We start from the raw sequence: 25,951 nt of genomic DNA, 5'->3' as shown, positions 1-25,951 counted from the left end.
CATCGTCCTCATCTTCCATCACTCCAGCCACCTGGATGGTTTCGATTTTGACCTCAGTGCTCTTCTGCACCTAGAAGAGGGCAATCAAACATAGGGCTCAGCGTACAGATTAAATTCATACTGTTTCATTTCAAGCACTTTTTCTCCATATTTATTTTTGTGTGCTATTTTCAAGGACAAATAAGCATATGTGACGGACTTCATTCTGCTCCGTTGTTTTTGTCACTAGTTCCTTTGACCCATGTCAAGGGTTTGTCCAGGGTGGGAACATGTGACATTGCGCTCGCAAGTCATATGTGCTAATAACTATACCAAGAGAGATATCTGACTCGGCAGGGTCGTTAGCACATCCTTTATAGTAGGGGAGTGAGTTTCACCAGCTGCTCGCTACCACCACCTCGGAGGACTACTCACTCCACGAGGGTTTACGAGGACTCACCTTTCACTCGGTTACACAGAAGCATTGGTTAGTCAAAGGTGTACAGTTAACTAAGACTAAGATGTCCCTTGTGGACCAAGCTGATGGGTAATGTGAAATTTGTGCACATATCCCAAGACATTTTTGAAATCCCCATTTCACCACATTTACAATATAATAATTTACCTCAATTTCTGTCCAGGTTGTGCTCTGGGCCACATATCCATATGGCCCATTGCTCCCCTTCAGGTGGGACACGCTCACAATGGCGTTGAGGGGTGCCTCAAGGAGGATGGCCTCCCTCCAAAGGGAGACAACCACCCTTTCTCCGTCCTGAAAAAAGTATTATTATTTTTTTAAGTGTTGAGAAATTACTTAAAATTTAATGACAACATCACCAATGAGTAGGAAATTGGTCAAGGGTAAAAATAAAATCTAAAATATCTCAAACTCACCCTTTCACATGGTATTAATACATTTCAAAAAGGTTAAAAAATAAATGGCAAGATGCTTTGTTATTAAAAGAGTCAGATAAAATTGAAGTCAGATTTCTTTCTAAAAACATATATTTACCTTATGGAGAGTCAGCTTTCGTAAGGGGTATTCCTCCTGGCTCCCCCTGATTTTTAGAACCGAAGAGAGCTACAACAAACAGCAAGAAAATACATAAAGCATTAAGATTACATGTACTCAAGGCCTGTACTCAGCACACTGTTAAAACTATATAAAATGTATCTTGTTAGCATATGCAGTACCATCCCCCTACACCTACAGGCCTATTACATATCTCAAATACATATAATGGAAATACTTCCAATTTAATAACGAACGGCACTTTGGATCTTTTGGTTCTACTGAATTTTTGCAGCCAAAACGTTGAATAGGATGCAGTGTTCATTAATCTGTGGCTCTAACGTGTGGGGTACATGCATCAAATCAACTCTAAAAGCCAAAAGTGTAGTTAAAGAGACCTCTAGCAAGCCAAAGGGAACATGTCTTTGGAATGAGAATTTGAAAAGCCAGCCCACATTTTGACGCAGTATAAGGCTGTATTTGGGAATGAGATCTAACCTCTATGACACGTCCCTGCAGGGACATCAGCCTCCCCGTCACCTTGTCCTTCAGAGGAAGGAGCGGGGAGGCTGGCTTCAGGAGCTGGCTTCAGGAGGGCCTTGGCCTGGGCCTCAAGGTCGTCAGGTACAGCCACCGGGGCTGTATTAAAGACCATTGTGGATCTGGTGATCCAAATCTTTTTCTCCTGGTCCTGGGAGGTCTTGATGGTGTATCCTTTAATAAGGTAGCTTTTCCCAGTCTAATGAGATGAAAGGAATACAGATGAGCTAGATGCATGAAGCCAACTACAATAGACTACAAAAGATAGACTGGTTTCTACAGATGTTGATGATTGCCAACAATTATGTTTTATAGGTATGATAATGAAAGAGTAAAAACCTGCAACTTTGAAGATTGATCTTCAAACAGAGTTATTTTTGACACTGTTTGGCCATCTGAAATGGCGCAGATCTTATTCGTTTTGGTGACGTCAGGGTGGCAAATCTCTTCGCTCCACCTCCAACGGACCACCTTCTTCTGCATACTCTCTGCCACCACTTTGACCGCCACCGTCGGTGGGCGTTCAAAGGGGTGAGAGGCGGTGCTCTTCAAAACATTTATCAGAAGGGCCATGCTGAAAAATAAAAGTGAAAAAGATCAGCAGTGTTTCCCCCCCCACACCACCCCCAAACACACACACACACACACACACACACACACACACACACACACACACACACACACACATCTCTTGCTGTTGTAATAGGCATGGGTGCAGAATTAGATGGGGACGCTGGTGATAAGCTATTATGACTTCATTAATGGGGACATGTCCCCATCAATATTCAGAGACTTTTGAATAGGCTATATGTAATAGTGTATATAATATTTATAATAATATGTCAATAGTCTAAGACAGGAAATAGAGAAGTTAGAGCATGTCTAATTTCAGGAAGTACTGGAGTTGTGCATATAGCCCATTGTCTCCAGCAATAAATTGGTACACAAGCGCTTAACAGATCCCCTCCTCTACTAGTCCCGCCCCCTAGCCAAATATCACCAATAGGATTGGCTTGACATTTCTTGCTAACACACGTGAGGCTGGCTGTAGTATGTGGCTGATTCGCAGCAAGTCCCCCCCCCCCCCCCCAGTTACTGTTGCCCACAAGCTGGAGCACATGTCAACTGAACAGCAAACACTCTCAATCATTCTCTCAAGGATTCCTGACAATACCGCTGTATTGTTGGCTGTTATTTGCCAAAAGCCACTACTTTGTGTAAGAGAGCTCTACAGAAAGGCATAAACTATTTTACACGAGGAAATGTCCATGAGATTTGGATTTCGGATGGAGCAGATGACTACATAAGAGTTGATGCTAGGTGTTGGAAATTTACGTTATGCGGAAGGAACAAACGCCACAGAAAGTCCAGATTGAAATTTATCAGGACAGAATCATTGAGTCTAACTGCACATGTAAAGCAGGGTGAGTAAGTTAGTGACATCCATTATTAGAAAATGGTTAATGTGTTTAAAATGAAGATAAGACTGAGAATGATCTGCTAGCTACGGGCTAGCTACTGTATATCAAGAACTAACGTTACTAGATTCGTAGCTTTTTGTGTCGGCGCTGTTGTAAACTGATGTGTGGCGGGAGGTGTGGAGTATGTACAGCTTGTTTTCTTATAACATTATGGTACAGCAGCCTGCAGGTCTGTTTTAATGGTGTTAATGACATGTTAGAATAGTGTTCACTATAACGGTTAAGGCCGTTTCAGACGAGGAGCGATATCCGCGCATTGTAATTAATTTTCAACGAGAGAAGCGAGCGGACAATTTGGGAGCCGCGGACAATCTGGGGCGGAGCGGCAAGCAGGTGCGACCCCGTGAAATTGTCGAGCCTGTGCTCGTTTCGTGCACACGCCCGCCCGCGACAAGAGCTGAATTGTAGTCAGCTTTCCCTGCTGCGCGCAGGACGCGTGCGTCCCCCGCTGATCCGAGCGAGAACGCAGGCGGAATGTCGCTCCCCGTCTGAAACGGCCTTTATGCTGCGTTCACACCAGAGCGGAAACCGCAAGGTTGCGCCGCGTGGTTCACCCTGATCTCGCCGCAGAATTCGGAATTGCATCGCAGATCGGCGCACGCATATTGAAATGTGGGGGTCACCGCGCGAATCCACCGCAAAGGTTGAGAAAATCCAACTCTGGCGTTTCGCCGCCGGCAGTGGTTCGCCCGTGCCGCGCCGCCTGATTTGCTTCGTGCCGCCCAATTCGCGCGAATTGTATAGACTTCCAATGTAAACTCGCTGCAAGAATCGGCGGTGAATCGCGTAGGTGTGAACGTAGCTAGCTGTGGTGTAGCAGTAGTCTATACAGCTGTAGCTGCTAGATATGAGTAGTGAACTGAATGGGCTACAAAGTTGTCTTCACATTCAACTGTGTATATAAACGTTTACGAGTAATTTTCGCCTAACCTAATGGCCTTTTTCCCCTCACAAACGATTCGTCCAATGTTAACCTAGCCTTTATTCATTTGAACCCGATGGCTCTCACTTTTGAATACAATTATTGTTAATACTTTAATTGACTGACTAGAAATTATAGCGGCATACACCTTTGTGATACCAGGGTTTTTCCTGCATAGAGAATTACGAGGCGGCAGCCTCCGTCAAATGTCGTGCCGCCTCACCTCTCGACAAAAAAACACTGCCAACCTGTACACATTTTGCGTAGCAAGTACAAGTACATTTTTTTCAGTGATTTATGTAGTACATTTTTTATCTGTGCGACCCCGAAATACAATTGGGAGCATTTGTGCGAGTGCACATAATTGTCAATGGTGCGACCTTTTTTCCCACAGACGATTCACTAGCTAGCTCACTCGTGAAGCAGTGCTGGTACTAGGCGAAAGCTCTCGACTTCACGAATGCATCTGAAGTCAAGTTATCAAGCTCCGGTTGTCAAACAACAGACAATGCTTTCTCTATGGCAGTGTGGAGCCTCTTCTCCATCCATTGACATACAACCTGAACCCCCACTTACAGTACCACCACCGCCTCATTCTGAGCCAGGAAAAACCCAGAATACTCACTTGTCAAGCCGCTCTTGTTCTTCAATTGGAATCTAAACAGAGATTGTGGTTAGAAAGGTTTCTGGACATTTTATAGCAGTCATTCTTAAATACAGATATCCCCTATACATGAAGTGGTCAGTATAAAATGATTCTGTAGAGTATAAACATTATTTGATAATGTTAGAGGATTTTGGTTTATGAAATATGTTAAATTACTCCTGAAATCTTACTTAAAGATTATAATACAGTCAAAATATGCTCCCAATATACTTAGAGGCGCATTACTTTATTCAATGTCACAGAATTAACAAAGTAGACTATTTTAATGTCAAATTATTTCGTGACAGCTTACCTGGAATTGAGTCTTCCTGGGAGCAGTCTTCCTTCTGAAGGGGAGAAAGTGACACTTGGAAGGTTTAACCGAGCGTCTTTTTCTCTCGTGCGCGTTATTAGTGGAGCGTCGACGCGCTGGTGGCGGCAAAATAGCCTATGTTATAGGCCTTACCGAGCGTCTTTTTCTCTCGTGCGCTTTATCAGTGGAGCGTCGACGCGCTGGTGGCGGCAAAATAGCCTAGGCTATAGGCCTGTCGGGAGCAAAGTGGTTCAGCCTCTCTTTTCTGCAAAGTTCAACTGGTAATTTCACTACAATTTGCTAATTCAGTAGTGTTTCACTGTGTTGATGTAGTCTGCTGTCGCAGTAGCCTAATGCAATGAAATAGCCTATTTTAAGACTGGCTGATGTCTGTCTGTCTGTCCGTCTGTCTGTCTGTCTGTCTGTCTATCTATCTATCTATCTATCTATCTATCTATCTATCTATCTATCTATCTATCTATCTATCTATCTATAATCAATATCGACTCAGAAGGCAAGAACACCAGCATGTCGCCACCTGACGCCCACCTCAGCTTCAGTTAACATGATCTTACCAGCATTATAGTGTATAGTCTAACCCATTTCAAAGCCACAGTGTATTGATCGTTTTGCTCAGCATTAAGGTCACTCTTGTAGGCACTGGTTCACAAATGACAAGTGTTTGTGATCATACTTGATTTGTAGTACTCACACTAATTATTGTCATCCGACAGGCCACCAGAATCCGTATTCAAATGATTAATATTATTCAAAGAAAAACGGAATCAATATTTTACTCTTAACAGAGCTGGTTAATATTTGTTAACTATTGTAGTTGGCGCTACTCCCTCTTCATTTGTATTCCTTGCTTCTCAGAGTGGAAAAGCATACCTGTTGCGGAACTACGCGGTGAAGCTAGGCGAACAGCCCGTCAATGATAGAGACACCCTGGTGTTCATTCCAGTGTTTGAGGTGGAGGTGAGTGATGGTCAAGGTCAGCTTTATTTATAAAGCACGTTTAAAATCAACAGAAGTTGCACCAAAGTGCTGTACAATATATAAAATAAACAAAAAACAAAGGCAAGATGATGAGGCTAAAATCACGTGCGGTAACAATGCTGTCTCAAACGGCAGTCAAGATATCATTCTTGGTACTGATGGCATCTTTTAGTTCAGTAGTAGTTGAATAGCTTGTATGAAGATGAATACCCGGCTAATACACCTTTGCACACTCTACCCAGTGTGTGTTAATGTCTGCTGGTCCTAATCACAATCAATGTGACTCAGTAAAGTGATTTTACCACACCGTAGCTTCTCTCCCAGCACCACTGATTCCTGTGTTGGAGTTTATTAACTAGTAGCTGTGATGCTCTGCTCTTCTGCATGCTTACACTCCAACTCACTTGACGGACTGCCCCTCATCGTGATGTTGAGTCCTAAAGACTGGTGTTTTGTGTATTCATGTTTGATAAGTGTATCCACCCAGAGTATGTTCTAACTTGTCTGCACAGGCTGTCGGACTGTTTGGATGGTGAAGCAGACACGGTGATGCAGCGAGCTTGGGGAGACTGAGATGAAGCAGACAACATCCGCCTTGAGGCGCTCAGCTCTGCCCACCAGCTGGACCAGCTCAGAGTCCATGAACCGCACAGACGTAACACCACACAGGCACACACAGGTAACACGATCACACGCACACATACACACGTCTTCTGAGCTATGGTGTTGACTAACAGCTGTGTTCCCCCTGGGACAGATGGAGAGGCTGAAGGCAGAACGACCGTCTGAAGCTGGAGAGTCAGGGCTGCAGCCAGTCCCAGTCCCGGGCCGCTATCTCTTCCTCACCTCTGCACCACACACACCTCTGGCCCTGGGCTGAGTTTCCCAGAGGCACTAAGCGGTAAGAAGAACGCCGTAGCTTACGATGAACGTAGCGCTTGGATGCCTCTGGGGAAACTCAGCCCTGGACTGTCCCAGCACAGCGTTAACCTCACCTGTATCTATCTATCTATCTATCTATCTATCTATCTACAGAGATCAGCTGAACGTACCTTTGGGGGGAACATACCTTGAGGACATCTACATCAACCATTTAAGATACAAGACCAAGGCCAACAGGATCTTGAAAGACCCCAGCCACCCAGGCAATGGACTATCTAGAACATCTAGTGTATATAGAATATCTAGTAGGTATGTAACATAACCACATGCCCAGTGTATATAGAATATCTAGTAGGTATGTAACATAACCACATGCCCCCCCCCCAGGATTATTTATTATAGCAATAGCATGTACACAACTCACCCATCAAGCAACAGCGCTGACACGTGCGTTATGAGCTATGTGACAAAACCAAATTAGAATCAATGATTTGGTTACGAGTGTCTGAGAGTGCTAGTTGGGCTGTGCCATGCCGTTTGTTGATTCAGAGCGTAGCAAATAGCTATGTGATGATAATGCCTCCGATTGCTTTTAGCTGAACTACATGTTATATCAGATCAATAATACTGGTGTGATTACTTGCTCAGGTGCTTACCCTTTCCTCTACACCTGAGTCGGCTCAGTAATAACATACAGTGTGCATATTCTTCCCATATCTGTTTCTCCTACAGCAGAACCAGAGACCATCTGAATTGTAATTAGGAACAATGTGATGCCATTTTGAAGTCAGTGCAGCCCTTGAGCAGCTGGACTCTTCAGAAGCAGCACCTGTCTGTGTACGATATTGTATCGACCAAAAAGGCCTGTGAACAACTCTTAAAATAACAGGTAACAGGTAGGCAATCTAATCCCTTGGCTCCACTGCATCCGTCAGTGTCAACCATCAACCATCAGATGCTAAGGAAATGAATCCATTGTAATTAATGACAGCAGCTCCACTAAGACAAGATAATGTGTTTTTGTGTCTGAGAAGGTGATTGGCTGCAACCTGTCTTCCCTCGACACCCTGCATGACTCTGCCTGACCTTGTCTGTTCCTTCACACTGTTCCTTCAGACCTTGCCAGCTCTGCTTCACCAGACACGCGCCTTCTAACCCCTTGGCTCCACTGCGTCCGTCAGCGTCAACTGTCAGCGTCCATCAAAAATCAAGAAATGAACCTAGTAGATTCTCTTAATGTCGGACGCAGGCATCAAACGCAACGGCTGCAGTGGAGCCACTGTTATTAATTACAATAGATTATTTTCCTTAGCGTCTGATAGTTGATGCTAAAGGACCCAGTGGAGCCAAACCGTCCGAGTAAGTCATGAGCATCTCATCTGCATGTATAGCAGTCTCCAGAACGCTCTGAAAGAATGCATACTGACACCCTCTATATCACTTAGTAGTAATAATTTTATATACTCGCACTACATCCTTAAGCGTTTGCGTTTAGAGCACATGCTCAAGTCACCGTCTCCCTAGTGTTCTCTCTTCACCTCGCTCTCTCCTCTCTTAGTGACTGACTAGCTCTCACTTGCAATTTTTCATAGATCTTCTCCTCCACTCTCCCTCGCTTCCCATGCCTCTTACTCTGCGGTTTCATTTTGGGAGCGTATTCCTCCTTACACATCCTGTATGTATTTGTCTTCCACAGATGCAGAGCTCCTTCTTATTCAGCAAGAATAAGTATCCCAATTCTGCCTCCTCCAACTCCAACATTGAGGAGAATACTGACTCCTCCCTGCCCTCCTCCCTCAAACTCTCCCACAACAGATCCACTCCCTCCAGCCACATGCTAAGGAGCACACACTCCAACTCACTGTATGGACTGCCCCTCATCATGATGTTTTTGAGTTCTGATGACCTGTATTGGTTCATTCATGTTTGATAGTGTATCTGCCTGATGAGTTGGAACTGTGCGTGTCTGTCTGCACAGGCTGTCCGACTGACGAAGCGGAGACAGTGATACAGCGAGCTCAGGAGAAGAAGATGAAGCTGACAACATCCGCCTTAAGGCGCTCAGCTCTGCCAACCAGCTGGACCAGCTCAGAGTCCATGAACCGCATGCAGGTAACGCCACACACACACACACACACACACACACGCACTCTTAACTACATTAGTCATTTAGCTGACACTTTTATCCAAAGTGACTTACTATAATCACATTTAACATAGGAAAGGTCAGTGTACTACTAATTGCCAGAACTCACAAGTGCATCTCATTTTTTAATACAAGAGACTTGGAGCATAATCTAGTGCTGAAAGCAAAGTGAAGAATAGCAAACTAAAAATGCAGTAGGTGCTTAAGAGGGAGGATCCTGGCTGTTGTGCCAGTGAGAGGGAGAGAGAGAGAGTGTGTGTGTGTGTGGATGAGGACAGCAAATGGGGAGAGGTGAGACAGACCTTGAGGTCGAACATGTGACTCTCAGCCTCCTTCTGTAACTCGAGTCTGTCCTATAGCTCAGAGTTTAGAAGAGGAGAGAGGACTACTGCCTGAACTAACGGTTTGCTCTGTCAGGCCTCTGCCTATGAGAGTCACTTCATTGCCGACAAGAGCTGCCAGCTGCCAGACAGATCCTTCCACTAACTAAGGCTATGAAGAAGTGTACATTCCTGCCCTCAAACCCAAGTCTTCGCTGAAGATGAGGTGTGTCTAAAAAGCCAGAGATGTTTGTGGAATGTCCCTGCCCTCTCATGCCTCTTATGACTGTTTCATTAGGTGCTTTTCTCTCTCCCAGCACCACTCATCCCTGTGTTGGAGTTTATATAAATGTTAGCTATGATAACACCTCTCCTCCCCCGTCTGAATTATTGTACCTCTGTTCTTCTCTCTCCCACTTCTCAGGTGAGTGTGAGCGCCTCCATCGAGAGTGCTGACGAGACATTCCATAAGCTCCTGTACCTGAAGCAGGTGTGTCAACCAGGGAGGAACACATCCAGATCACCATCACAGCCTGCTACTGTGTGAGTATCCCACACACCACCACACAACTGTGTTTCTAATGCATCTTGAATGCCTGGATTAGCCTCTTTATTTATCACTCTGGCATCTATGGGAGAGAGAGAACTCCTCTCTCTGTTTCACTTTCTCCTTCTCTCTCTCTCATGCTCTGCCCATGGGCTTGACCAGCTGACATCACATGATTCACCACCTGAACAATCGCCTAAGGTGAGTCACCCCGACGTCAAGGCATTTTATCTAATCAGGTACTGAAGGTGTAAGCAATCTGATTATAGGTGCCACTTGCAAACTCCTTAAGGCCCACTATTACTCCACCCTCTAAATCTGCAATAATCTGTCTGATGGACCTTACTGTGGCCTCCCATCCTAAACATAATTATTGTAGTGGGGACTGCAACATCCTACCCTCCCTAGCACAGTAAGTGGCATCACCCACTAGCTCACCTGTTGAAAAAAATAAACAAACTCTCTGAGTCTTTGTCTTTCTGGTAGCAGACATGGAGTAGAGATGGAGTGAGCAGCAGAGAACCAGTCCCCTGTATTTACCGTACGATGGGAGCCCAGACATTGGTACCACCTCCTCTGGCTGTGCTGAAGAATAACCGGATGGCCCTGGACTTAAAATACAGTACACACACACTCCTCCTTTCTTACACCATGCCCTGTAGCCCCATTTATCACTATACACCTGTACACGGTCTTTGTCAGTATATCCCTGTAAATGAATTACCAAGCACTGGAATCATGTCAGTCACAGCTGCCTGTAAACAGTCTACTATGAATCACAGATTGTACTTCTCGTGTAATTGTACATTTTTTATCTGTGCGACCCCGAAATACAATTGGGAGCATTTGTGCGAGTGCACATAATTGTCAATGGTGCGACCTTTTTTCCCACAGACGATTCACTAGCTAGCTCACTCGTGAAGCAGTGCTGGTACTAGGCGAAAGCTCTCGACTTCACGAATGCATCTGAAGTCAAGTTATCAAGCTCCGGTTGTCAAACAACAGACAATGCTTTCTCTATGGCAGTGTGGAGCCTCTTCTCCATCCATTGACATACAACCTGAACCCCCACTTACAGTACCACCACCGCCTCATTCTGAGCCAGGAAAAACCCAGAATACTCACTTGTCAAGCCGCTCTTGTTCTTCAATTGGAATCTAAACAGAGATTGTGGTTAGAAAGGTTTCTGGACATTTTATAGCAGTCATTCTTAAATACAGATATCCCCTATACATGAAGTGGTCAGTATAAAATGATTCTGTAGAGTATAAACATTATTTGATAATGTTAGAGGATTTTGGTTTATGAAATATGTTAAATTACTCCTGAAATCTTACTTAAAGATTATAATACAGTCAAAATATGCTCCCAATATACTTAGAGGCGCATTACTTTATTCAATGTCACAGAATTAACAAAGTAGACTATTTTAATGTCAAATTATTTCGTGACAGCTTACCTGGAATTGAGTCTTCCTGGGAGCAGTCTTCCTTCTGAAGGGGAGAAAGTGACACTTGGAAGGTTTAACCGAGCGTCTTTTTCTCTCGTGCGCGTTATTAGTGGAGCGTCGACGCGCTGGTGGCGGCAAAATAGCCTATGTTATAGGCCTTACCGAGCGTCTTTTTCTCTCGTGCGCTTTATCAGTGGAGCGTCGACGCGCTGGTGGCGGCAAAATAGCCTAGGCTATAGGCCTGTCGGGAGCAAAGTGGTTCAGCCTCTCTTTTCTGCAAAGTTCAACTGGTAATTTCACTACAATTTGCTAATTCAGTAGTGTTTCACTGTGTTGATGTAGTCTGCTGTCGCAGTAGCCTAATGCAATGAAATAGCCTATTTTAAGACTGGCTGATGTCTGTCTGTCTGTCTGTCCGTCTGTCTGTCTGTCTGTCTATCTATCTATCTATCTATCTATCTATCTATCTATCTATCTATCTATCTATCTATCTATCTATCTATCTATCTATCTATCTATCTATCTATCTATCTATCATCAATATCGACTCAGAAGGCAAGAACACCAGCATGTCGCCACCTGACGCCCACCTCAGCTTCAGTTAACATGATCTTACCAGCATTATAGTGTATAGTCTAACCCATTTCAAAGCCACAGTGTATTGATCGTTTTGCTCAGCATTAAGGTCACTCTTGTAGGCACTGGTTCACAAATGACAAGTGTTTGTGATCATACTTGATTTGTAGTACTCACACTAATTATTGTCATCCGACAGGCCACCAGAATCCGTATTCAAATGATTAATATTATTCAAAGAAAAACGGAATCAATATTTTACTCTTAACAGAGCTGGTTAATATTTGTTAACTATTGTAGTTGGCGCTACTCCCTCTTCATTTGTATTCCTTGCTTCTCAGAGTGGAAAAGCATACCTGTTGCGGAACTACGCGGTGAAGCTAGGCGAACAGCCCGTCAATGATAGAGACACCCTGGTGTTCATTCCAGTGTTTGAGGTGGAGGTGAGTGATGGTCAAGGTCAGCTTTATTTATAAAGCACGTTTAAAATCAACAGAAGTTGCACCAAAGTGCTGTACAATATATAAAATAAACAAAAAACAAAGGCAAGATGATGAGGCTAAAATCACGTGCGGTAACAATGCTGGCTCAAACGGCAGTCAAGATATCATTCTTGGTACTGATGGCATCTTTTAGTTCAGTAGTAGTTGAATAGCTTGTATGAAGATGAATACCCGGCTAATACACCTTTGCACACTCTACCCAGTGTGTGTTAATGTCTGCTGGTCCTAATCACAATCAATGTGACTCAGTAAAGTGATTTTACCACACCGTAGCTTCTCTCCCAGCACCACTGATTCCTGTGTTGGAGTTTATTAACTAGTAGCTGTGATGCTCTGCTCTTCTGCATGCTTACACTCCAACTCACTTGACGGACTGCCCCTCATCGTGATGTTGAGTCCTAAAGACTGGTGTTTTGTGTATTCATGTTTGATAAGTGTATCCACCCAGAGTATGTTCTAACTTGTCTGCACAGGCTGTCGGACTGTTTGGATGGTGAAGCAGACACGGTGATGCAGCGAGCTTGGGGAGACTGAGATGAAGCAGACAACATCCGCCTTGAGGCGCTCAGCTCTGCCCACCAGCTGGACCAGCTCAGAGTCCATGAACCGCACAGACGTAACACCACACAGGCACACACAGGTAACACGATCACACGCACACATACACACGTCTTCTGAGCTATGGTGTTGACTAACAGCTGTGTTCCCCCTGGGACAGATGGAGAGGCTGAAGGCAGAACGACCGTCTGAAGCTGGAGAGTCAGGGCTGCAGCCAGTCCCAGTCCCGGGCCGCTATCTCTTCCTCACCTCTGCACCACACACACCTCTGGCCCTGGGCTGAGTTTCCCAGAGGCACTAAGCGGTAAGAAGAACGCCGTAGCTTACGATGAACGTAGCGCTTGGATGCCTCTGGGGAAACTCAGCCCTGGACTGTCCCAGCACAGCGTTAACCTCACCTGTATCTATCTATCTATCTATCTATCTATCTATCTACAGAGATCAGCTGAACGTACCTTTGGGGGGAACATACCTTGAGGACATCTACATCAACCATTTAAGATACAAGACCAAGGCCAACAGGATCTTGAAAGACCCCAGCCACCCAGGCAATGGACTATCTAGAACATCTAGTGTATATAGAATATCTAGTAGGTATGTAACATAACCACATGCCCAGTGTATATAGAATATCTAGTAGGTATGTAACATAACCACATGCCCCCCCCCCCAGGATTATTTATTATAGCAATAGCATGTACACAACTCACCCATCAAGCAACAGCGCTGACACGTGCGTTATGAGCTATGTGACAAAACCAAATTAGAATCAATGATTTGGTTACGAGTGTCTGAGAGTGCTAGTTGGGCTGTGCCATGCCGTTTGTTGATTCAGAGCGTAGCAAATAGCTATGTGATGATAATGCCTCCGATTGCTTTTAGCTGAACTACATGTTATATCAGATCAATAATACTGGTGTGATTACTTGCTCAGGTGCTTACCCTTTCCTCTACACCTGAGTCGGCTCAGTTATAACAGTGTGCATATTCTTCCCATATCTGTTTCTCCTACAGCAGAACCAGAGACCATCTGAATTGTAATTAGGAACAATGTGATGCCATTTTGAAGTCAGTGCAGCCCTTGAGCAGCTGGACTCTTCAGAAGCAGCACCTGTCTGTGTACGATATTGTATCGACCAAAAAGGCCTGTGAACAACTCTTAAAATAACAGGTAGGCAATCTAATCCCTTGGCTCCACTGCATCCGTCAGTGTCAACCATCAACCATCAGATGCTAAGGAAATGAATCCATTGTAATTAATGACAGCAGCTCCACTAAGACAAGATAATGTGTTTTTGTGTCTGAGAAGGTGATTGGCTGCAACCTGTCTTCCCTCGACACCCTGCATGACTCTGCCTGACCTTGTCTGTTCCTTCACCAGACACGCGCCTTCTAACCCCTTGGCTCCACTGCGTCCGTCAGCGTCAACTGTCAGCGTCCATCAAAAATCAAGAAATGAACCTAGTAGATTCTCTTAATGTCGGACGCAGGCATCAAACGCAACGGCTGCAGTGGAGCCACTGTTATTAATTACAATAGATTATTTTCCTTAGCGTCTGATAGTTGATGCTAAAGGACCCAGTGGAGCCAAACCGTCCGAGTAAGTCATGAGCATCTCATCTGCATGTATAGCAGTCTCCAGAACGCTCTGAAAGAATGCATACTGACACCCTCTATATCACTTAGTAGTAATAATTTTATATACTCGCACTACATCCTTAAGCGTTTGCGTTTAGAGCACATGCTCAAGTCACCGTCTCCCTAGTGTTCTCTCTTCACCTCGCTCTCTCCTCTCTTAGTGACTGACTAGCTCTCACTTGCAATTTTTCATAGATCTTCTCCTCCACTCTCCCTCGCTTCCCATGCCTCTTACTCTGCGGTTTCATTTTGGGAGCGTATTCCTCCTTACACATCCTGTATGTATTTGTCTTCCACAGATGCAGAGCTCCTTCTTATTCAGCAAGAATAAGTATCCCAATTCTGCCTCCTCCAACTCCAACATTGAGGAGAATACTGACTCCTCCCTGCCCTCCTCCCTCAAACTCTCCCACAACAGATCCACTCCCTCCAGCCACATGCTAAGGAGCACACACTCCAACTCACTGTATGGACTGCCCCTCATCATGATGTTTTTGAGTTCTGATGACCTGTATTGGTTCATTCATGTTTGATAGTGTATCTGCCTGATGAGTTGGAACTGTGCGTGTCTGTCTGCACAGGCTGTCGGACTGACGAAGCGGAGACAGTGATACAGCGAGCTCAGGAGAAGAAGATGAAGCTGACAACATCCGCCTTGAGGCGCTCAGCTCTGCCAACCAGCTGGACCAGCTCAGAGTCCATGAACCGCATGCAGGTAACGCCACACACACACACACACGCACTCTTAACTACATTACAGTCATTTAGCTGACACTTTTATCCAAAGTGACTTACTATAATCACATTTAACATAGGAAAGGTCAGTGTACTACTAATTGCCAGAACTCACAAGTGCATCTCATTTTTTAATACAAGAGACTTGGAGCATAATCTAGTGCTGAAAGCAAAGTGAAGAATAGCAAACTAAAAATGCAGTAGGTGCTTAAGAGGGAGGATCCTGGCTGTTGTGCCAGTGAGAGGGAGAGAGAGAGAGTGTGTGTGTGTGTGGATGAGGACAGCAAATGGGGAGAGGTGAGACAGACCTTGAGGTCGAACATGTGACTCTCAGCCTCCTTCTGTAACTCGAGTCTGTCCTATAGCTCAGAGTTTAGAAGAGGAGAGAGGACTACTGCCTGAACTAACGGTTTGCTCTGTCAGGCCTCTGCCTATGAGAGTCACTTCATTGCCGACAAGAGCTGCCAGCTGCCAGACAGATCCTTCCACTAACTAAGGCTATGAAGAAGTGTACATTCCTGCCCTCAAACCCAAGTCTTCGCTGAAGATGAGGTGTGTCTAAAAAGCCAGAGATGTTTGTGGAATGTCCCTGCCCTCTCATGCCTCTTATGACTGTTTCATTAGGTGCTTTTCTCTCTCCCAGCACCACTCATCCCTGTGTTGGAGTTTATATAAATGTTAGCTATGATAACACCTCTCCTCCCCCGTCTGAATTATTGTACCTCTGTTCTTCTCTCTCCCACTTCTCAGGTGAGTGTGAGCGCCTCCATCGAGAGTGCTGACGAGACATTCCATAAGCTCCTGTACCTGAAGCAGGTGTGTCAACCAGGGAGGAACACATCCAGATCACCATCACAGCCTGCTACTGTGTGAGTATCCCACACACCACCACACAACTGTGTTTCTAATGCATCTTGAATGCCTGGATTAGCCCCTTTATTTATCACTCTCTGGCATCTATGGGAGAGAGAGAACTCCTCTCTCTGTTTCACTTTCTCCTTCTCTCTCTCTCATGCTCTGCCCATGGGCTTGACCAGCTGACATCACATGATTCACCACCTGAACAATCGCCTAAGGTGAGTCACCCCGACGTCAAGGCATTTTATCTAATCAGGTACTGAAGGTGTAAGCAATCTGATTATAGGTGCCACTTGCAAACTCCTTAAGGCCCACTATTACTCCACCTTCTAAATCTGCAATAATCTGTCTGATGGACCTTACTGTGGCCTCCAATCCTAAACATAATTATTGTAGTGGGGACTGCAACATCCTACCCTCCCTAGCACAGTAAGTGGCATCACCCACTAGCTCACCTGTTGAAAAAAATAAACAAACTCTCTGTGAGTCTTTGTCTTTCTGGTAGCAGACATGGAGTAGAGATGGAGTGAGCAGCAGAGAACCAGTCCCCTGTATTTACCGTACGATGGGAGCCCAGACATTGGTACCACCTCCTCTGGCTGTGCTGAAGAATAACCGGATGGCCCTGGACTTAAAATACAGTACACACACACTCCTCCTTTCTTACACCATGCCCTGTAGCCCCATTTATCACTATACACCTGTACACGGTCTTTGTCAATATATCCCTGTAAATGAATTACCAAGCACTGGAATCATGTCAGTCACAGCTGCCTGTAAACAGTCTACTATGAATCACAGATTGTACTTCTCGTGTAATTGTGAGTTCTGTCCCAGCTAACAGCCTCTTCACAGGGTCTTCTGTGTTTCAGGACCACTACAGCACCAGTCTGGGCAGGTCTGCGGGCACACCGGCTGTACAGTGCTGGAAAGAGACGACCTTCTATAGCATCACCTTTTAAACATACTTAATGGATGAAATAAAATGTTTTATTTGCGCTACGTCAGTGGTTTTATTTCATGTCATGTCAAACTGTCTTATCTGTGCGTAATGTTATATAACATAGCCCAGGAGTTTCATTCAAGTTGACTGCAGATTCCTGCTCTACAACATCAGGATGCCCCCCTTTCTCCCTGAAGAAACGCTGCAGGTGATCATCCAGGCTCCTGTCGTCTCCCGCCTGAACTACTACTACTCCCTCCTTGCTGGGGCCCCGGTGTCGGCCATCAGACCCCTGGAGCTTGTCCAGAAAGCTGATGCTTGTCCCACACAACTTCACTTCATTCCCTACACTGGCTCCCTGTAGCAGCTCACATCCAGTTTAAGCCTCTTGTGTGTTTGTACTCCGAATAACTTGAGTGACAATGTGAATATGTTTGTGGAGCTTCAGAGCTCATACACTGTAGTTGGGAATGATTGAAAAGTCACACATTGATTTGACCTATTTTAAGACCTATTGGTCTGTTAAATTGATTTCTTGTGTCATTATTGAATTGTATTATCCTTGATGCTTTGGCAATATTGTTCACCTGACATTCATGTCAATAAAGCATATTAAATTAATTAGAACTGTTCATGAATAAAAACAAATACCAATGTATTCATATATGTACTTATGTATATATCGTTATATATCCAAATGCATTCATTATATGTAAAGCAAATATGAAATTAGTTTTCATGCATCAATAATCAGACTTGTGTTTTTTTTTGCCCTCGCGCAAGCTCAAGGTACACGCTAGGTAGACGGGTTCATTCGTCACATTCCGGTGTCATGGTGAGTTGATGTTGGCTAACGCTAGCTAGCGAGTTACACTCAATGTTCAACTAATAACGTCAAATAGGCGTATTTTTTTATTGAAATTAATTAGAAAAGTCGAATATTTTATATTGTCTGATTATTGACAAGTGACAAATTGGCTTGCTAGCTATTTTAAACAAGGGACGTTGGGTAACGTTAGCTAGCTAACGCTAACTGCCGCTAACTGCTCAACGTCCGTTGGTTTTCAAAACGAGACGGATACTGCTTTCTATAGGATAAATTAGCTATTATGCCGTTTGATTATCAAATTAGAACATTTACCCTGTGAGATTGAAGCATACATTCGCTATTTAGGGCATTATGAGCTAATTGCAGTCTATTCTATAAACAACATGTCAAGAGACCGTCACTGATTGCTTAGTATTGAGCTAACGTTAGCGACAGCTGTTTGCTGGCGTGCAGGTTAGTTCTAACTAGCCTAACGTTAATAAGACGTAGCTTGTTTATGGAATAGTCTACAGACTGCAGATATAACCTAATATCATAAATGGCGAATGTACCATTCAATTCCGAAGGTTTAATGTAGGTAAGTTTCAAAGGATGGTCTTAAAGTGTACAGGCCTATCAGAATAATGCTCACGTACGTAGGACGTGAATGCAATTGGTCCCATTTAAAGGTGATGTGTGTCTCAATGCTCTTGTTTTATATTTCATAGATTTGACTTCCTGAAAGGTGTTTCGAAGCGAAGAGGTGAGAACATAAACCTTTTGCTTTCTGTTGCCATAATCCTAACTATTTAATGTTGGGAGATTATATTTCACTCTAATACTCTGTGGCTGTCTCAGCCCTGCTGGTCCAGGGCTTTTAGATGCTGCATGTTTGCAATTTTGTTTTCATACAGCCAAGTTTAGCCATTAAAATACATTAGAGCTGAACTTTGAAGTTGATTTGATCTTCCCATAGTACCACAATGAACATAAAGGCTAGCGCCCCCTCATGGACAGCATAAAACACTATTACCACTATTAGCATTTCAGTGTATTGTAGTAGTTGCGCTAACCTGTGCACTTTGTTGTTGCCTCTTTTCTCTTTATCCCCATGTTTGACAGTGACTCTGGTAAGTTAACCATTGTGGAAGATATATTTTGATTATACAGTTGTGGGTAAGGCCTGTAGAGTGATGAGGTGATATCGTCATTTTGGAAATGCAATTTTCTATATGGAAATTTCATTTTTCTATTTTCTACTTGAGTCATATGAGTGTTTTAACTTTTAACTGCAGTGTGGGAGTCTCTATTAACCACAATGACATCAGACCTCACCACTCTATGTAATGTCTTGTAATTGGTGTCAGTAGCTTGGTCAGTCATGGTACAACCATATAAGGTCATGTACATATAGGATAGGTTATGGTTTAGCTAATTAATAGCTTAAGGAGTATTGAGAGAACTGTTTGTTTTATTCACCATGTTCATATATGGGATTTGGAACAAAATCTCTACTAGCGGTTCTCATTACTTGTTTTGCATTGTAAAGATCAAGAGATGGAGGGGACTTAAATATTGAGACACTCACACTCACTACAGAAACACTCTAACATTCACTATTGAAACACACTCACCACTGAAACAATCACCCATACTGAGACACTCAGACATACTACTGAAACACATACTCTGACAGTCAGACATAGTACTAAAACCAATCACAATCGTGTAGGGCGGAGCTAAGCCCTGTATGCAACAACGTTTGCCAGCACACTGGAGACAATAGACAATATTGTTGAAATGGGAATATTCTTCCATAAGCGGTGGGCAAACATGCAGGAATGTCCCTGTTAGATAAGATCAAGAGATGAAGGGGACTTAAATATTGAGACACTCTCACATCTACTAGTGAAACACTCTTACATTCACTATTGAAACACTTTCACAGTCACCACTCAAACACTTACATTCACTATCGAAACTCTCACAGTCACCACTGAAACACTCACACATACATACAGTACATACTGAGACACATTCACACCAACAATATATTAATGACTCTCTCTTTCTCTCCCTCTCTCTCTCTCTCTCTCTCTCTCTCTCTCTCTCTCTCTCATACAGGTGTACTGTTGCCGTTGCTTCCGTCGCTGCTGTTGCTACTGCTGCTACTGTTGCTACTGCAACCACAAAAACAGCTTTTCTCAAAGCTTTCTACTTGACAAGCATTCTATCTTGCTGAATCTCTCTGTCCCACTCTATCTTTTTTTACAAGACATCTCCTTTTGACAAGCATTCTATCTTGCTGAATCTCTCTGTCCCACTCTATCTTTTTTTACAAGACATCTCCTTTTGACAAGCATTCTATCTTGCTGAATCTCTCTGTCCCACTCTATCTTTTTACAAGCATTTACAAGCCTTTACAAGCCTTTACAAGCATTTACAAGCCTTTACAAGCCTTTACAAGCCTTTACAAGCCTTTACAACCCTGTTTTTGGAACCCTGTTTGAGAACCCAAGTTTGAGAACCCAATTTTGAGAACCCAGTTTTGAAGAACCTCTCTTACCAGCCTTCTGTTTACAAGCATTTCCATTTACAAGCATTTCCATTTACAAGCATTTCCATTTACAAGCCTCTCTCTCCCCTATTCTGTTCTTTTCTATTCTATTCTATTCTATACAGAAGTGAATTGAGAATAATATAATTAATTTTTAATCTGAATAGCCACAGATTTACATTCTAGATTGTATACAGTACACTGAATTAGTTAATTACATTACTTTTCAACTTGTTTGTACTGAATTGTATGCTTTATAACTAAATACAAAGTCAAAACAATACAATCTGTTGCTTTCATATATTTCATAAGTACACTAATTGTATCTGATCTACATATACAGTGCATATAATTTATCTTTTTGATCAGAATAGGCATACATACACATATTGTAAAGACACATTAAGGCTGTGTTAATTTTCTGAATCCCAGTTCTAATTACTATTCCTAAGTGCTTTTAATTACTAAAAGCAGACAGCTTTAATCTATCTTCTGAACCTGCTACACAGTAATCTTTATCACTAATATTGTGTTTAACATTTTGGTTGTGTACAACATAAGTAAAACATTAAGATTTGTGGTTTTGGAGCACAACAACAATGCCAAAGAAGTGTAAGAGGTCCCAAGCTGCAAGACTGCGCTGCCAACAGTCAACTGAGCTTCACTGTGCAACAACTGAACAGGAAGAATGTGCTGGTCCTCAGAGCCCTGGAGAGGTCAAGGTGTCTGCAGTGTCTCGTGCTCAGAATGTAACACAGGGAAGTCAACGTGACGCATCGTGTGTACCACAGGTATCTTATGCAGACATTGTAAAGAGAGGACTGCACAGTGATGATCCGTGTGTACCAGGGCCATCTCATGCTTACCAGGTAAACCACAGAGGTCAAAGTGATATGTCATGTCGACCACAGGTATCCCACGCAGACAGTGTTACAAGGGGACGTGATGATCCATGTGTAGCAGGACCTTCTCATGCAGACTCTATAAACCTGGGAGATCAGCCTTCTGTAAAACATGTCCGTGCATCCCGCAGCCAGGATTCTCCTAGATACGGCCCATTTAGAAATACCCAGTGTACATGTAATTCACTAACTTTCCTTGCATTCCTTCATGAGAATGAAAACATCACCAGAGCAGACCTCGACCTCGTTTTGGATAAGGGTGATGTAATGTATCAACACGCCAGGAAAAGGTTTCCTCAACACATCTTTTTGACTACTGACGAGCTACCCCATGAAGCCCCAGCACGCAGGTTTACACACCATGTGAACATGGAACACCTTTCCAGATATGGCTCATTAGGAGACCCTCTACCTGGAGCTGTAGATAGCTTTCTGGACCTAGAGGCAGGATTGAGCTGCTTGTTATCAGATGTGCAGTATGCGTTGCTGTTGATGACAGGGTTATGTATTGCCGTATTCAGAACCAGAACAGGCAGATATGGCTTCTTTGACCCACACTCCAGAACAGCCGATGGTTTGCCCCTCCTCCCGGGTTCACGCACTAGTGGTAGGCCTACTGCTGTCATGCTGACATTCACACATCTTAGTGATATGATTGACAGGCTCATAAAGTATCACAATATTTTGGGCACACAGTCCTCCTGTAACTATGAGTTGAAGCCTGTGGAGTTTTACAATGTGAACAGAGTCAACCTGAACAATGCCATCCCAGACACAGAGAGTCGGCCTACAACTCACACTGCTGCTTTATCAACTGCTCTTCAAAATGAGTCAAGCCTGAGTGCTCCAAAGGTAAACACTGTTGACTCTGATGTATGTGAAGTATTATCCACTGATACGGAACCTGAACCAGAACCATCAGGCTTGAATTCTGTCACGTCACATGACACTCCTCAAAGTGAGTCAAACTCAACTGCAGCAAGGACAAACACTGATGCCACAGAGGGAATGTCCACTAACACCACCTCTATACCTGTGAGACACGAATCAAACTTATCTGCTCCACTGATAAATACTCTTGCCAGTGATAATGTCTTACATGACATCTCAAGTAAACTGTCAAAACTTACTAAACAGCAAATGAAAAAATTTAAAAGGAGACAATTGCTCTCTGAAAAGGCATCCCAAAGAAAGGAGAATCAAAAAATGAAAGAAAAGGAAAAGTATGCTTCAAATGAAACGTATAAAGCAAAGAAAAAATCTCTCTCAAGAAGGAAATATTCGAATGAAGAATTTAGACAAGGAAAGCGAGAGTATGTTACCAACCGCTATCGTAACAATTCTGAATTACGACAAAAGAAAATAAATAATATAGCAACACGTTATAAAGAAAACGTTGACTTTAGGCAGAGTAAAAAAATATATATTAATAACAAATACAGACAAAACATTGATTTTAAGCAGAGAAAAATGCAATATATTACTAACAGGTACAGACACAATGTTGAATTCAAACAGAGACAAATGCATTATATTACTAACAGGTACAGACACAATGTTGAATTCAAACAGAGACAAATGCATTATATTACAAACAGGTACAGACACAATGTTGAATTCAAACAGAGACAAATGCATTATATTACAAACAGGTACAGACACAATGTTGAATTCAAACAAAGACAAATGCATTATATTACAAACAGGTACAGACACAATGTTGAATTCAAACAGAGACAAATAAAGTACGTTACTAACAGGTACAGAGACAATGTGGATTTCCAGCAGAGACGAAACAAGAGGCAGCGATCTTATATCACTCAGCGTTATGTACATGACCAAGCATTCAGGGTGAGACACAGACAACTAATGAAACAGAGAATGCGAGACAGGTATAAGAACAATCTTGCATTTAGGAGTAACATGAAATGTGCAGCGAAAATAAAACATAAATACAGATGGATACATAGACAAACACGTGAGAGTGACAACCCTGTGATCAAAGAGGCCATATCTCTTTTCAGATCAAAAATAAAGGCCGGCCCCACTTATGTGTGCACTGTCTGTCATAAGGCATCATTTCCAAACCAGGTACGACCCTGCACAAGGTCATATTACATAAAAAATCCAGCCGTGGTTGCAGCATGCCTGACAGGAAAGTATGTCCATGAGTGTCATGATGACTGCAGGAATGAACAACAGTGCAAGGTGCCTGATGAGAGAAGGAGAGAGTGGATTTGTTACACCTGCCATAATCATCTAAAGAATGGAACCATGCCAACCCTCGCTGTGGCAAACAAGTTAGAGCTCGCCGACATCCCTCCTGAACTGTCTGATCTCAACATACTGGAGAGACATCTCATAGCCAAATGCATTACATTTGCAAAAATTATTCCTCTTCCCAAAGGCCGACAGAGATCAATCCGCGGTAACGTTGTTTGTGTCCCATCGGAGGTACAGGAGACAGTCAATGCTCTGCCCAGACTGAGAAGTGAGTCTCAAGTCATGAGAGTAAAACTGAAGAGACGGTTGTGTTACAGAGGTCATCAGCTGTTCCAGACTGTTACCTGGTCCAAACTAGTGCAGGCGCTGCATAAACTCAAACACATTCACCCACAGTATGAGGATGTAACTATCAGAGATGAGGCTGAGTTATGTGATCCAACACTTCCTGATGATGATGATGATGAGGATGATGATGATGATGATTATGATGAAGCTGATTTGATGGAAATTGACAGGTGTGAGAGCAATGCACTGCGTGAGGCAGAAAAGGATCCTGAAAATGAGCAACAAAACAATGACGTGCTGCCTAGTGATGACGGTCAACCTCAGGAGCAGAGAGATGATCCAGAACAGGAGGGTGACATGCCTAATGGAGGTCTTGCTCTAGAATCATGCCTTCAGCCACGTGATGTTTCAGAGGAGATATTATGTTTTAGTGAAGGAATCTACTCTGTTGCCCCTGCAGAAAGGAATACTCCAGTCAGCTTTTTCAGAACACCTAAGCTAGAAGCCATGTCTTTCCCTGTTCAGTTTCCCACTGGTCAAAACACACTGGATGAAAAGAGACCCATTAGATTAACACCTAGTAGTTATTTCAAAACAAGGCTTTTCGGTGTCGACAATCGGTTTGCCAGAGATACAAACTATTTGTTCTTTGCACAGTTTGTGACTGAAATACATTTGGCCACTTCCAGCATGACAATACAGTTACGTAAAGGAAAACCTTTCACCAGAGATGGACGCAAAATAACTTCTGGAATGTTACAAGACCGACGTGAGGTTGAGAGACTGGTGAGAAATAAAGATGCAGTCAGATTCATGCAGCCTCTGAGAGGGACACCAGCCTACTGGGAAAAAACAACCAAAGATCTTTTTGCCATGATCAGACAGTTGGGAAGTCCTACATTCTTTTGTACATTTTCTGCAGCAGAAATGCGTTGGCCTGAGGTGATTGAGGCAATAAAAACTCAGCAGGGTGAGGAGGTTAATTTTGAGGATCTTGACTGGTCCACAAAGTGTGACATACTGAGAAGCAATCCTGTGACAACAATGCGCATGTTTGATAAACGTGTTGAGGCCTTATACAGAGATTTAATCTTGTCTCCTGCGCAGCCCCTTGGCAAAGTTGTTGACTTCTTTTACAGAGTGGAGTTTCAGCACAGAGGAAGCCCGCACATACACTGTCTCATATGGGTAGAAGGTGCACCTGTGTTTGAGCAAGATGATGACCAGACTGTATGTAATTTTGTGTCCAAATACATCACAGCCCAGCTACCCGATCCACATACACAACCTGAACTGTATAAGAAAGTAACAGAAGTGCAAATACACAGCAAAAACCACACAAGGACATGTTTCAAAAGTCTAGGCTCTGGATGCCGTTTTGGATTTCCCAAACCACCCTCCAAAGAGACAATGATAACAAGACCTGGAGATGATCCGCTTGAACTGGAAACAGCTAAGGAAAAGCTTAGACCACTGAACCTGCTTTTGAATCAACCTGCCGCCGCCTCCCTGAGTTTAGAGCAGCTACTGACTCAATGTAACTTAACACTCTGTGATTATGAGGGATACCTGCAGATGATGAACAAATCCAGCGTACTGGTACTGAAACGTGATCCAAAAGACTGCTGGGTAAATGGATACAACCCCTATCTACTCGATGCTTGGGACGCTAACATTGACGTGCAGTTTGTACTCAATTATTTCAGTTTAATACATTACATTTGCACATATATATGCAAAAGTGAGAACGCTGTAAGTGAGTATCTTAAAACACTGATTCTGAACTCAGGAAACCGGGAGTATGCCAATGAATGTGATGAAATGAGGGAGATTATGCAGGCTTATTCCAAAAAGAGAGAGGTCAGTGCTCAGGAGTGTGTGACTCGTGCATGTGGAATTAACATGAAGAAGTGCTCACGCGGTGTCATATTCATACCAACAGATGACAACCCACTGAGAATGAGTCGCCCCATGGCATACCTAGAGAGCACAACATCAGAAAGTGACAATGTGTGGGCGACGTCTTTGACAGACAAATACAAAGCCAGACCTGAAACACCAGAGTTTGAGGAGATGTGCTTGGCTGATTTTGCCTCTACTTGCAGAATTGTCTATGGCCGACAGA

At 43.4% G+C, this 25,951-nt stretch overlaps 1 protein-coding gene and 2 long non-coding RNA genes across 3 annotated transcripts; all 3 read left to right on the top strand.

The window, feature by feature from the left end:
- The first annotated feature begins 6,653 nt into the window (after window positions 1-6,653).
- LOC311316576 lies at window positions 6,654-8,645 on the top strand. Its single transcript, XR_014630719.1, has 4 exons — window positions 6,654-6,793; window positions 6,928-7,083; window positions 7,507-7,663; window positions 8,471-8,645. It is a non-coding gene; the product is annotated as an uncharacterized lncRNA (long non-coding RNA).
- Window positions 8,646-8,780: 135 nt separating this feature from the next.
- LOC311315928 lies at window positions 8,781-9,777 on the top strand. Its single transcript, XR_014630683.1, has 3 exons — window positions 8,781-8,886; window positions 9,338-9,466; window positions 9,665-9,777. It is a non-coding gene; the product is annotated as an uncharacterized lncRNA (long non-coding RNA).
- Window positions 9,778-13,038: 3,261 nt separating this feature from the next.
- LOC311315763 (uncharacterized protein) lies at window positions 13,039-17,054 on the top strand (the record flags this gene model as incomplete). The annotated part of the gene is made up of 9 exons (XM_084446462.1): window positions 13,039-13,178; window positions 13,313-13,464; window positions 13,889-14,045; window positions 14,812-14,978; window positions 15,094-15,227; window positions 15,998-16,063; window positions 16,285-16,323; window positions 16,611-16,746; window positions 16,978-17,054. The coding sequence occupies exons 5-9, from the start codon at window positions 15,147-15,149 to the stop codon at window positions 17,052-17,054; spliced, it is 399 nt and encodes a 132-aa protein (XP_084302588.1). The 5' UTR covers window positions 13,039-13,178; window positions 13,313-13,464; window positions 13,889-14,045; window positions 14,812-14,978; window positions 15,094-15,146.
- Between the last annotated feature and the right edge of the window lie 8,897 nt (window positions 17,055-25,951).

Source organism: Borostomias antarcticus, assembly GCF_949987555.1.
Source record: "Borostomias antarcticus genome assembly, chromosome: 12".
In the NCBI taxonomy this organism is placed as follows: domain Eukaryota; kingdom Metazoa; phylum Chordata; class Actinopteri; order Stomiiformes; family Stomiidae; genus Borostomias; species Borostomias antarcticus.
Note: the sequence above shows the minus strand (reverse complement) of the source record. Positions and strands in the feature narration are given on the sequence as shown.